General features: G+C 32.3%; 1 protein-coding gene across 1 annotated transcript; it reads left to right on the top strand.

The window, feature by feature from the left end:
• The first annotated feature begins 264 nt into the window (after positions 1-264).
• LOC141659235 (uncharacterized) lies at positions 265-5,829 on the top strand. Its single transcript, XM_074466022.1, has 9 exons — positions 265-488; positions 1,294-1,388; positions 1,596-1,660; positions 1,974-2,017; positions 2,708-2,785; positions 2,949-3,102; positions 4,262-4,444; positions 5,320-5,379; positions 5,460-5,829. Exons 1-9 carry the CDS (start codon positions 364-366, stop codon positions 5,568-5,570), a joined length of 915 nt encoding a protein of 304 aa, XP_074322123.1. The 5' UTR covers positions 265-363; the 3' UTR covers positions 5,571-5,829.
• The last annotated feature ends 7,766 nt before the right edge of the window (positions 5,830-13,595 follow it).

Below are 13,595 nucleotides of genomic sequence, written 5' to 3'. Positions count from 1 at the left end.
TAAATTTTTATTTGTTATAAACACAAAATACAAAAAAATTAATAAACACCAATGTATCCCGCGGATAGTATTATTGCAAAATGATAAGGTTGAGTTTGGGCTTCTGTAATTTAATTATGAATTTGGGGATGTGTTACAAGATCATGGGCCAAATAAATAAATGCTGTAAATAAGGTTATTTAGTTTAACACAAAATGTAAAAAACCATTAATATTATTAATTAATAAAATTAAATAAATTATAAATTAGACAGTTTAGTTCGTTAGTCATAAAAGGTACACACAGACATTCTGTTTCAACTTTAGTGTACTGCACGCCACGCTCTTGTAAAATCGCCGCCTAATAAGAAAATACTCGCCGGAAATGGACAATCGGCCGACGATCATGGTGACCAACGACGACGGAATTGACGGCGCCGGCTTGCAAGCTCTAGTTCAAGTCCTGGTCTCTACAAATCTCTATCAAGTCTTTGTCTGCGCTCCTGAATCGTACGCACGCTAACCAAATTTTATACATTTATAGTTAGTTATAGTTAGTGTTATGTTGTATACTCATAAAACCTTGCGGTTTTAGGAGGACGTCTTAATTGGATCATATATTATTATCGGTATCGTAATTTAATTTATAATCGTTTAATTTACGGTGTACATTATCATTAAGTAGGTATCATTATCGTAATTTTATTTATTCTCGTTTAATTTACTGTGTAAATTGTCGTTACTTATGTATAGAGTTGAGGTTTGAGCTAAAATATGTACTCTCAGTGTGATCGAAGAGGTCCTAAATGGATCGTTTATTATTATTTTATCTTAATTTATGCTCGTTTAATTTACGGTGCATAAATTGTCATTTCTTATGTATAGAGTTGAGCTACGGTATACATTCTATTTAATCTGTCTATTATTTGCGCATATATTTACTGGAAAACTGATCTTTATGGTGCTCGTATTTCTTAATTAATGGTGAGTACTGTTGAGCTTTTTTTTACCTGAAATTTTAATTTCCATTATAATGCGACTACCATTGCAATTTTAAATAAGAAATGAAGTAAATTTTGTTTGAGTGCAGATTCTGAAGCTTAGAATTGTTGGTCACAATTTAAGTTTTTCAGTTGGTGCTCATTATGCTTTGGTAGTCCGGTCGATGTTATAGTTTTGCAGAATACTACCAAATTTTTATTGTGTCATTTTGATCAAGCTCATTCTGTTTTTTGTAGGATGGTGTACACAATAAATTGTTTATTTGGATAGATTGTAATTGTGTATTTTTTATTCTTTATTGATTTTTTAACAGGGAAAGATCAGCTTTCAGTCATACTATTACTTGGCAACATCCTCTCCAGGTCAAGCAAGTAGAAATAAAGGGAGCAACGGCCTTTGCAGTTGCTGGTATGTTTTTTACTTATGTAAAAATTAATTTAGAGCGTCTTTCATTTTTCTCTCTGCTCACAGAACATGTAGTATTTAGATATACTAATAGGTTACATAGATCAAAGACGTAACTTACAATTACTACTCCTCAAAATTGAATTAACAGTTACTTATTGTTGCATTTTTATTCATTTACTTGTTATTTTTGTTATGAGCTCTTTCTAGGAACTCCGGCAGACTGTGCTTCTCTTGGAATCTCCAAAGCCCTTTTTCCTGTGGTGCCTGATCTGGTAATATTTTGACTAAATGTATCTATACAACATTTCAATGTCAAAAATCATCTAAAATTTCATTCGTCAATTGTGTTCAAATTGAATATGAATTTGGCTGCGGACGATTCTATATACAATTGTAATATCTAAAGTATTAGATATATATAACATTCCAGCTGAGCACTTTGTTCTAATTAACAACGATATTTTCGGTTTAAATCAGATCTCTTGGTAAAATACAACCTGGTTGTGTAACATGTTGTATTCTCACATGCAGCATACTTTTAATTTTTTTGAGAGTTACTTTCTAATTATTGATTTTCTGCCACAGGTTATTAGTGGCATTAACAAGGGTAGCAACTGCGGTTACCACATGTTAGTAACTTAATATCATTTCTCCCTTGTGCATTTTGAATTTTAATATTTGTTTTTGAGATATAAATGCCATTTTAAAACATCACAATCATTTTAAATTTTTATCTATGGTACAACTACATTCATCCCCCAGTTCATTTTACCATCAACTAGTAGATGTAAGTGCCTATACAAAGAATCATGATTTATTTTATCTACTGTCAACTAAAGTTTTTACTTTGGAGACAAAATTACAATGACTTAATATTAATCAAAACATGCACCGTGCCCGGCCCCTGCAAAGCAATCCGTTGAGATATACGTGTCATATTTTAAAATGTAAACTACACACAAGTGAAAAAAAATCTTGTAGCTTTTAGGTGAATGTTACTTCCGGTGAATAAAGACCTCATTTTTCTTTTACTTTATTCTGTCAAAGAACGTTATAACGTATTTGGTGATCAAGGAATAAAGAAAGTAAAAAATGAATACATGGGTCCGCTGCATCTGTGAAGTTGTTTCTGAACGAAGTAGTATTATTGCCTAGTATTAGCAACTATTTATGTTACTTTAGTTCCGCAAAACTTGCTTATTTCCTAGTATTAGAAAATAATTCTTTGCATAGCAAGAACAGTTTATATAGTACTTGATTCTGTTCTGCTTCCAGTGGTGCTCTAGCTCAACTAATCAAATCTCTTGCTGCAATGACAGTGTGTACTCTGGAACAGTAGCAGGTGCTCGAGAGGCCTTTTTCCAAGGTTTACCTTCTATCTCAATATCATATGACTGGTACGTAAATTTATATGATGTACTCCGCATCTACAAATCAATGTACTAGTAGCTTGCATAGTTAAATTCATGCATATATATATATATATATCTTATTCAATTTAATGCAACTACATCTGGGTCAAGATTTCATCTTAAATTATCTGGTGTTGCTGACTTTCAGGGTCGGTGGTAAGAGCACTGTTAATGACTTTAAATTTTCTGCTGAAGCTTGCTTACCAATTATAAGTTCAATTTTGGTTGAAATCAAAAGTAGAACATATCCTCAAAAATGCTTTTTGAATATAGATCTGCCCACAGATGTTTTGAATCACAAGGTAAGGTTTGCATAGCTTTTATATGCGTTGCTGTATACTTATATTTTTAAACTGAAGTGAAGATTGAGTTTGAAGTTATGAATTAAGAATGTCCATCCTCTATTTTTATGATTTATGTTAAACTTCAGCCTAATTCAGCCCATTATAATGTGTATCTAATTGCGTACTCTTCAGTAGAGATTACTTGCTGCAGTTGGTCCATTTTTTTGCTAGTCCGTTAGTTTAAACTTAAATTAAAGTACTATGTAAATTTTTTATTTCACTTTGATATGATTCACCTTCTTATTCAAATCTACTAGCTTTAATTTATACTAATAGCCTGCAGGGAATCTAGTAATCTATCGATAATCTGCTACATCTTTATAAAAATATGGCATCAGGCTTTATTTGCGTAGTAAAATTTCATATACTTGCCAAGAGAAATAGAGCAGCGCCAAAGTTAAAAAACTAAGGTTTCAACTAGTCGAGTTTCAAGTTATCTAAAAAGTTTAAATTACTGTTCAAAGGCTTAACATTACAAGTCATAGAACATGAATATATATACCTGAATACAAACAACATTTGCGTTTGTTATATATCATATATGTAGCACATTTTCAAATGCCAAAATACTATAGTAGTTCAACATTGACTGGTGAGTATAGCTCTTGTATTTCCCTTTAATGTCAGATTGAAATTGCGTACATACCTACTTTCCCATTTATCTTTTTAAACATGGACTACCCTACAATTTCTGTTTACAGATTCTTACTTTAATTAGGTGATTCATGATTCCAAAAGTATATGTTATACTTTTTTACCTTGATTAAAGCCCAATATTTTTTTCGATAATCAGAGGCAGTAAAGGCTTTGATACTTGTAAGTTGTCAATCACAACTAAATCAAGTTTCTTTTCTTAATATATGTAACCTTAACAGATTGACCGACACCGGAAACCAATAAAGAATAAGAATCAGAACTGTATTTACTATATATGTATATAAGTATTTTTGCAGATACAAACTTGGATATATATCCAAAGCTAGTATTCTAGCTAATAAAACTTAAAATAAAATTATTTCAATTTATTAATGTGACATTCTTTTGAAGGATTGTAGCCTTTAGCCTGACTTGAATTGTGGTTGTCATATATATATATATGTGCTTGCTTCTTCCGCAGGGATTTAAGTTGACGAAGCAAGGAAATAGTATCATTAGAATGGGTTGGAAGAAAATTACTTCTGAAGCACAAGTAGGTAAAATATTGTCAACAATGACTATGGAACCAGATACAACAAACTTCGACAAGAATGCTACAAAAGTATCACAAGGGTCTCAGAACAATCTCCTTTTTATGCGAGAAGTGAGCTATCTTTCTCTCAAAATCCATTTTTTTTATATATCCTTGTTACAACATCTTTCACTTGGCAAATAGACTCTCAGTAGGTAAGTTGTTTCTATGTTTAATGATCACGTCCTTCAAGCATATTTTTTTCTTTTAATCCCGTAAACTTTTGTTAGCTTGCTAAAATGCTGTTTATTATTTGTCACTTGTCCCCACAAATTTGTTAATTCTAATTCTCCGATGTCGAAGCGGGTAATTTAATCTGCATTTTAGAATGCTAAATGTACTGATTTAGTGAATTATGTAGAGACAAAGTGTCCTACATAGGACAGATCCAGTTTACTCAACTAATGGGGATAAAAAATATTTTCCTTGAGTAGGAATTGTGTACGTATGAAATGCAAGAAACTTATTTAAAAACTAAGAAGCAGAACACTGCAGTATTCGAACCTGAGTCATTTTGTAGACCAGAAAATTATAGGGGCTAACCTGACAATCTCCGCAAATTACTATACGAAAATGATAATTTCATACAAGTCATGGGGAAATGTACTCCTATTGTTTCCATGCTACTTCTTCTCCCTGCTTAAAACTATTTTAAATTTTACTATCGATGGGATTTTAACTACAGTAACAAAACTTTAAGTGAAAAAAAAATCAGCTGACGTAACTTGAGGGCTTGAGGCAATATATTAGTGACTGTCATGATTTATGTGTTCCATATTAATCTTATATGTGCTCGGTATAGGTAATACTGCTGTTAGTTACAACATCAACATTTGTCAGCAGTGGGGCTGCTTGCAATTGCAACATTTGTGTGGCTTGCTTGTTAAGTGCCCTTGTTTTCTTTTACATTATTTTTCCTAACACTGTACTCCTTGCTGTTTTCTCAGATCGTAGGAGTCCAAGTGGGAGAGATAGATACAGACTACTACTCCCTTCAAGAAGGATATGTATGTGATTTAATTTACTCGGTCAAGTAGCTAAGAATAAAGAAAATAAGGACTAACATGACTAACATTTTCTATTTCAGATAACTGTTTCTCCTCTTAGTGCATTAACTCACGTAGAGACAGATTGTGAAGCATACTTCAAAACGTGGCTTCCAGGTGTTACAGAGCGCTTCTCTGCTTCAGCATTATGATGCCATCACGGTTTTTCCAAAGTTGATACCAAGGGAGTAAATTTAATGCGATTGATTTGTACCTTGCTTGCTGATAAGTTCAGTGGTGTCATATACTCATATTCTTTGTGAGACAGTTCGTCTCGTTTCATCTTATATTTTACTTGGAACTTGGAAGTTCTATGTTTTCAAGGTAATAGCTGATTCATTATGCAAAACAGTTGTAAAGAAAATGTATGCATTAATTCTATTTTATTCAAATATTTCTTCTTATTCCAAAGATTATGTTGCCGTCTGGGTTATCTTTAGAAAAAAGGTACTCTTGGCTTAATAGTATTTTCATTGCTTATATTTTTAGGTAAAAAGTAATTTTTTGACGCTTTCTTCAGATAAACAAATTTGAATACCTTTTTAAACTTTGTATATTCTAAGAAACAACATCCTACCATAATGCCAAGGATCTTAAAACATGCAGTTAGTCCACTTCTTTCAAGGGGACATCTCCTGCGAAAACATATCCATTGTTTGCAGCAATACCAGTTTGGGCATACTCCTCCGAAAGATCACCTTCGATTTCATTGTTGACCCCCCATGCCTTCACTAGCACCTTCAAAGTTATGATCATTCATTTCGTTTTGCTGAGGATCAATCTGACCAAGTCTACTAGTGACACTGCATCTCTCCCATAGCCACCTGTCCAGCCATTTATTTATACTGCCCTCCACAAAAATGATACCCAACCAACGAGCATCTTAGCACTTTTAGCTCCATCTCCGGCTAATTTATCAGCCTCTGTATTAAAATTCCGGCTCAAGTACCAAGGGGTATTTGTCAAACTATTATCGCGGTTCAACCTCCAAGCAAGCACTTTATCAACCAATAACTTGGAGTCATGAGTGCGTGGGGTGTGGGACTTGCTCGACGTAACAGACTAACAGGTCCCTATATATTTTATTTGCCAAAAAATAAAAGTATAATATCTTTTCTAATGAAAAAATGTACAAATAGAAGTCAAGTTATAGTGAATTATTATTAAATGTCAATTTAATATAAATATTTATCTTGAGCTAAAGTAAAAATGTTATATTAATTTTATCAATTTAAATAAGTTACTAAATTTTAGAAAAAGAATTACTAAGCAAAGTATTTCTTATTAAGAATGTTAATTGTTTTGATAACTAGTTTAGACTACTACTCCCTCTGTCCCATCCATTTCTTTACGGTTACTATTTTGGGCCGTCCCATCCATTTCTTTACATTCCAAAAATAGTAAACTTTTAATAATATAAAACACTATTACACCCACTAACTTCCTCCACTCTCTCAAATCTATTATTAAATATTAATAGGTCCCACTACTTTAACCACTTTTCATCATTTTTCATTACTTTACCTACTTTTATATATATATATATATTGGTCTCCGTGCCCGCCAGAGATGTAAACATCCTGGTGGGACGGAGGGAGTACTAGTTTTAACTATAAAATACTATAAATATTAGTTTTCTTTATGACAACTTGTGTAATATATTAGTTTTTTAATTCAATTTTTAGGTTATTAATTTATTTTAAATAATATGTACATATTCAATGAAAAAAGTTTTTAAAATTTTATTAATTAATATTTATATATAAATTTAAATAAATTTACATATAAATTAAGTTTTATGTGATTATTTTTTTATTTATAATAATTATATCTTACTATTTATGTACTTGTAAGATTTTTTTTCAACTCTAATTTACTATAATATTTTATAAATATATATTATTATTATTTTAATTATTAATTAATTAATAATATACTTATTTTTCTTGACCCGGGCACAGTTGGAGCCAACCCTTGCGGGCAGGCACGCTTGGAGTTGATAGGCATTAATAAAGAACTCCGATTCCCCTACTTTATTCTTTGCTTCTTCAATCTTCACACATGGTAGCAACTAGCATTAATTTAAACATATGCATCTCAACACTCAAACGGTCTCTTTTAACACTCCTGTACCGGAATAATAGTTGACTTGGCCCATTTTTTCAGTGATGAACGCTCCTGTACCGGCTAATATTAGGCCCACGTGTATGCTACAATTAAACGTATATTTCGTTATTGAACTCAAATGTTTGATAAACGGTACACAAGAAATGGAAGAATTAGTTACAGAGATATTGAGAGAGATAAGAAAGAGACTGGAGTTGGGAGAGAGGAGAGAGACTAGAGAGAAACAGGACATAGAGAGATCGAGAAGTACACAAAGCTAGCCTAAACTATCCTCTCTCCAATTGTCTACTTATAACAGTTTTCCTCCAAAACGACTGATATGAACGATAGTCACTATCCTCATAAGTGCCCCCCATAAACCAAAGCTTATCCTTAAACTTTAAATTGAGGAAACTGTCTCGTAATGAAAGTATAGTTCTCCCACAGAGCTTTAGATTTGTCCAAAAACTTGTCCTTAAGCTTTAAATTGGAAACTGTCTCGTAAACCCCCCATAAACCAAAGCTTGTTCTTAAACTTTAAATTGAGGAAACTGTCACGTAATGAAAGTATAATTCTCCCACGGAGCTTCAGATTTTTCCAATTTTTTCCACTAAATTAACCACTGCACAATATCTTGTCCATCTTTTTTTATCTGTCGTCTCTGTAACACCTTTTCTGGATTGGGTGGAACAACGTCTTCCTGGTCATATTCTGGCAACTCTTCAGCTATAACAGGATTGTTACCTACATATTTCTTAAGCAGTGACACATGAAATTCCGGATGAATCCTGGAATGAGCTGGCAACCTAAGTTTATAAGCCACTGTTCCCACTGTCTCCTCAACCTTGAAAGGGCCAAAATACTTAGCAGACAGTTTCACAAATACTTTATCTACCAGCGACATCTGTTTATACGGCTGTAATTTAAGAAACACTCAATCTCCCTTAGCAAACACTCTGTCACTTCTTTTCTGATCAGCATAAAACTTCATCCGATGTTGAGCTTTATGTAAACAGTCTTTCAAATGCTGCAACTCTTGCTCTCTTTGTTGTAGAAGATTTTGTGCCACTGGTATATTATGCCCTGAATATTTCCCAGATTAAGTGGAACTGGTTTAACACAATACAACGCTTCATGTAGAGTAATTTCAATTTTGGATTGATATGAAGTATTATACCACTTGAGTTCAGATATATGCAGAGATTCAATCACTTGAGTTCTGATATTTCCATTTATTTTCCAGATAAATCTTTCCATGATTCTTCAATATTCCTTGGACGAATTGAAATTCAAAATTTGAACTTGAATCAGCCTCTAAAATTATTTGAGAAATCAACCTCTGATATTCCTCCTTCATAACTAGTCACAACTTGCTATTTCTCATCTCCTTCATAACTAGTCACAACTTGCTGTAACCAAACTGTCTGTAGTTCAGAAATAGCATTTAGTTCATCAGTTCCTGCTACTTGTTCTTTAGTACCCTCTTGCAACCCTTCTCCCTCCATGATTACTCTAGACAAAGCATCAGCTACTGTGTTCTCACAACCCTTCTTGTATTGGATTTCATAATCCATTCCCAACAATTTAGACAGCCATTTATATTGTAAAAATGTGTGCAGAGGTTACTCTAGTAAAAACTTCAATGATTTGATGATCAGTTGTTATTCCCAAATTCCATTAAGCCATATCCCACAATATAACCCTTGTTGTCATCTGCAAAAGTAATGCTTGGGCCAACTCTTTCTCTAAAACCAGTGATCAGGGTAGAATCTCCAGTCATGTGCCTTGAACAACCACTATCTAAATACCAAAGATTCTTTCTTTTCCCCGCACACAGAAAAATTAAATCCAGTTAATTTTGGTACCCAAGTTTTCTTGGGTCCTGTTTTGTTAGCCTTTTACTTAAGTTTCTTGGGTTTGTCTTCATTTGACTTAGGTACTTGAAGTTCATCCTTAGTCAATTGAGTGGAATCCTTAAAACCATTCATCATTGCAGAATTATCATGCACAACTTGATTAACATGGAAAATCATATTTTGTGCAAACATGTTATTCTAGTAAGGCATGCTAAATGACATTTGTGGCATACTAAATGCAGCATAATATGGATTTTGTGCAAATAACATGTTTGTAACGCCCTCCAGACCCAGGGTATAAGTCTGGGGGTTATTAGCTTATCACCCAACCTGTAAAATCTGATTAACAAATAATAAAGAAATGAATCTAAACCCTTTTACCACTAACCAGGATCTTTTTAGGTTGAAGTATGAAAACAAGAACCACTAACTATTTTATTACAAACCAAATTCAAGATCTTACAAACTCTCTTTATTACAAACCATTGTCTAACCAGTTTTAAACTAATCTCATCTTTTATCCAAACACACAGACTAACTATCTACACTCCTCCTGTTCGGGTAACTCAAAGATTTCTTCCTGGATTGGGATCAACACCTTGGGTATGAGAGGATCCCAAGGCTTGACCCGCTTCTTTACCACTCGAGCCCTGATGGGTTTCATATTCCTTCTTAACTGAAAATAATAAGGTGAATAACAACAAAAAGGGGTGAGCCAAAAATTGCTCAACAAGTCCGCAAAATATAAACAGTGTTAGAGCAGTTTAAGTGAATCGATAACCTGAGTATATCAGCAAAGATATAACCCCGCGAGAATAGAAAGAAGGCCATTACTGGCGAGTATAAACGAACCAAACTGGACACAAGTTCGCATCTATACCCTGCTGATCAGCCATGATATAGTGTAGATCTATATCCCACTATATAGATCCCGTCGGGCACCCAGGAACTACGGCCCATCTCAAGGATCCGGTTATGTCCCGGTCCTTAGGATTAAGTAAACTTGATCCCCAAAGTATGACTATCCAGTCCATGGAATAGCAAACAGAATAATCGGTATGCTTTGATATACTCTAATCACCAGAATATATCAATATTTGTGAGTAACAATTGGAATATGAATAATGAATTCAAATGAAAAGGAGAAATCAAGAATCGAAATGAAATATGAACAAGAATCAAAAGAGTGCAAGCGTGATAAGAATCTGAAGAAATATCACTATTCTGAAATTAGAATAGGGGAAAAACTTACCTTCTGCGCGACTCACTGCAATTATATCACCTTCGTCTATCACCGACCCAACCTTCCTTGCTGGCTTATCTTCTGTTAGAGAAATAGTCTGGTTTAGTCATTTTATACTTCAATTGCGTCTTGAACCGACTTCACATCATTCCTATTATCTACCCATGCGCTTATGACTGACTTGTATATTATATATTAACAAGTAAGATTCGATTAACCACATAATACACTTAAGCACATAAGCATCATTTTTATAATTAAAGAAATTTTTGGAATCAAAATCGACTCACTGATCGCTCAACTGATCATTATTTGACTCGTTTCCTATTTTTCGGATTCGTATCGGCACGCGATTCGACTGATAATCAAAAGAATAACAAATTCAACTAAGTTCTAGAAGAAATTAGGTCTTAATATTATTTTTAATGAAATTGTCTCATTTTCTTGAGTCAAAGGGCTTTCGTTTCACTCAAATTGGACTAACGGTTTAATTACTACGAATTAAACAAGATTTAATTAATTAATAATCAATTATAAATAATTGATTATAATTAAATAATCTTTAATTATACTTTTAAATAATTATTTAATAATTATTGTATTTTAAAATAATTAATCCCTAATTATTAAGATTAATTACAATTTATTACAATTATTCATAAATTATTATCAATTATTCGATTAGATTGATTATTTATACCATTACAATATTCATCGAATAAATAATTATTATTCGAATAAGGTTCCAGCTCATCGATCAACGACTCGTATTAGTACAGATTATTCGCATTCCTCGTATGATTAACAATTTATTACTATTAATTATAAATTATTATAATTTATACGATTAATCGGTCATCTGTGTTTAAGTATTCGATACGAATAGTTATTACGATATTTTTTGAATAAATAACTATCGCTCGAATAATAATAATAATAATCCAACTTATCGTTCACTTACTCGTATATATACGAGTTACTCGTATTATTCAACTAATTATCGCATTTTTAATAATATTAATCAATTATTTAATCTTTATTTATTAAATAATTACTTAATTATTAAATATTAAATAAATAAATAAATAATTAAATGATTAAATAAATAATTATTTTCAAATTTCTAAATCAATAAAATAATTTAGAAATTAATTATAAAACTTTTCAGAATTTAAAACTAATTTTTTTAATTTGATTTTTAGAATTTAAAAACTCTTTTCTAAATTTATAAAATTGAAACTAAATAATTAAATAATCAAAAACAGTTTCTAAAAATCAACTTAGGAGAATTCATGATCGAAACCGGGTTGACTAAAACCCAACCGGGTTGGGTCCGGGTTGGCAAGAACACCCGCCGGAACCTCGCTGGGTTCTGGGATTGTGAAAAACACGGGAATCATCAAAACATACAAACGATTCCTAAATCAAAAATCCCTAAATTCAACATAAAACCTAAAAATCGAATTGAAAATCGAAACTACAAAACATGAAATTGATTATACGAATAGATAGTAGACATCAAGAGGATTGTTTTGGTTACTCACATGATCGATTTGGTGAACAGAAACACGATGAAATCTGTGATTGAATCTCTGCAGTTGTTCTTCACCAACACAATTTATTTCTTGAATTTCTGATTTTTAATTATAATTAACTAATTAATTAATTAATTAATAATTATTCAGGTATTTATAATACTGAAAATAATACCCCAAGATAAAATTAAGGGGATAATTACAAATCTAATAAAAATATTTGGCCCAAATTTTTATAATTTTTGAGTATTAAAATTTAATTTATAAATATTTTATATATAAAATATATATGCCAAAATTTCCCAAAAACTGTGAATAATGCAAAAATACAAAGAAATGGTATAAATAAAAGTCCTAAAATTTTATAAAAATAGAAATGTGATTTTTATGGGGTTTTTAACACCTAATGGGGCCCGAAAAATTATTTTTCGCAAAACGAGAAAATTTATAAAATACCTAGATGTTCAGAATAATGCGACGGTAAAAGCCGTTTGATGAAAAATAAGGCCCATTGTTTATTTGAAATACCTGCTTTAAAATCATGATTCGGGTCGTAAAACGTTTGAAATGAAAGTTATAAATGAAAAATAAAATACCTGAAAAATATCTTAAAAATACCGGGACGACACAGAATGCACGTAACACATAGCAATTAGGGTTTGACAGATAATTCCACATAAATGACACATTAACACACATAATTTATTATAAATATGATATAGTAAATTTCCCAGACATTACATCCTTCCCCCTTAATAGGATTATGTCCTCAGAATTTCGCAATAGAAACAAATGAGGATATTTTTCTAACATTTCACTCTCAAGTTCCCAGGTTGATTCTTCAACCATAGGGTTTCTCCATAATACTCGCACTAAAGACACAGACTTATTTCTCAACACTTTCTCTCGCCGATCTAAAATTCTTATCGGCTGTTCTGCAAAAGACAAATCAGGTTGGATATCTACCGGTTCATACTCGATTACATTCCTAGAATCAGGATTATATCTCTTAAGCATTGATACGTGAAACACATTGTGAATATGTTGCATATGAGGCGGTAAAGCAAATTCGTACGCAACTTTTCCCACTTTTTTCAAAATTTCAAACGGTCTGACGTATCGTGGCTTCAATTTACCCTTGTTGATAAATCTGGTCAATCCTTTCCATGGCGATATTTTGAGTAACACATTCTCTCCTTCCTGGTAGTCCATATCCTTCCTTGCTTGATCTGCATATTTGCGTTGCCTGTTTTATGCTGCATCCAATCGTTTTCGAATAAGTTCTATCTTTTCTTTAGTCTGTTGGATTAATTCTGGACCCAAAACCTTGCGTTCTCCAACTTCATCCCAATATACTGGTGATCTGCATTTTCTTCCATATAACGCTTCGTACGGTGGAATTCTAATGCTTCCGTAATAGCTGTTGTTGTAAGAAA

Source organism: Apium graveolens, chromosome 5 (assembly GCF_009905375.1).
Source record: "Apium graveolens cultivar Ventura chromosome 5, ASM990537v1, whole genome shotgun sequence".
In the NCBI taxonomy this organism is placed as follows: domain Eukaryota; kingdom Viridiplantae; phylum Streptophyta; class Magnoliopsida; order Apiales; family Apiaceae; genus Apium; species Apium graveolens.
The sequence above is the reverse complement of the archived record's forward strand: the minus strand, read 5'-3'. Positions and strand labels throughout refer to the sequence as shown.

Bases quoted from the DNA above. Each gene is read 5' to 3' on its own strand.
- LOC141659235 (XM_074466022.1), top strand. From the start codon at position 364: ATGGACAATCGGCCGACGATCATGGTGACCAACGACGACGGAATTGAC. The intron at 4,445-5,319 runs GTGAGCTATCTT...CTGTTTTCTCAG, and splicing joins ATCTCCTTTTTATGCGAGAA to ATCGTAGGAGTCCAAGTGGG. The intron at 5,380-5,459 runs GTATGTGATTTA...TTTCTATTTCAG, and splicing joins ACTCCCTTCAAGAAGGATAT to ATAACTGTTTCTCCTCTTAG.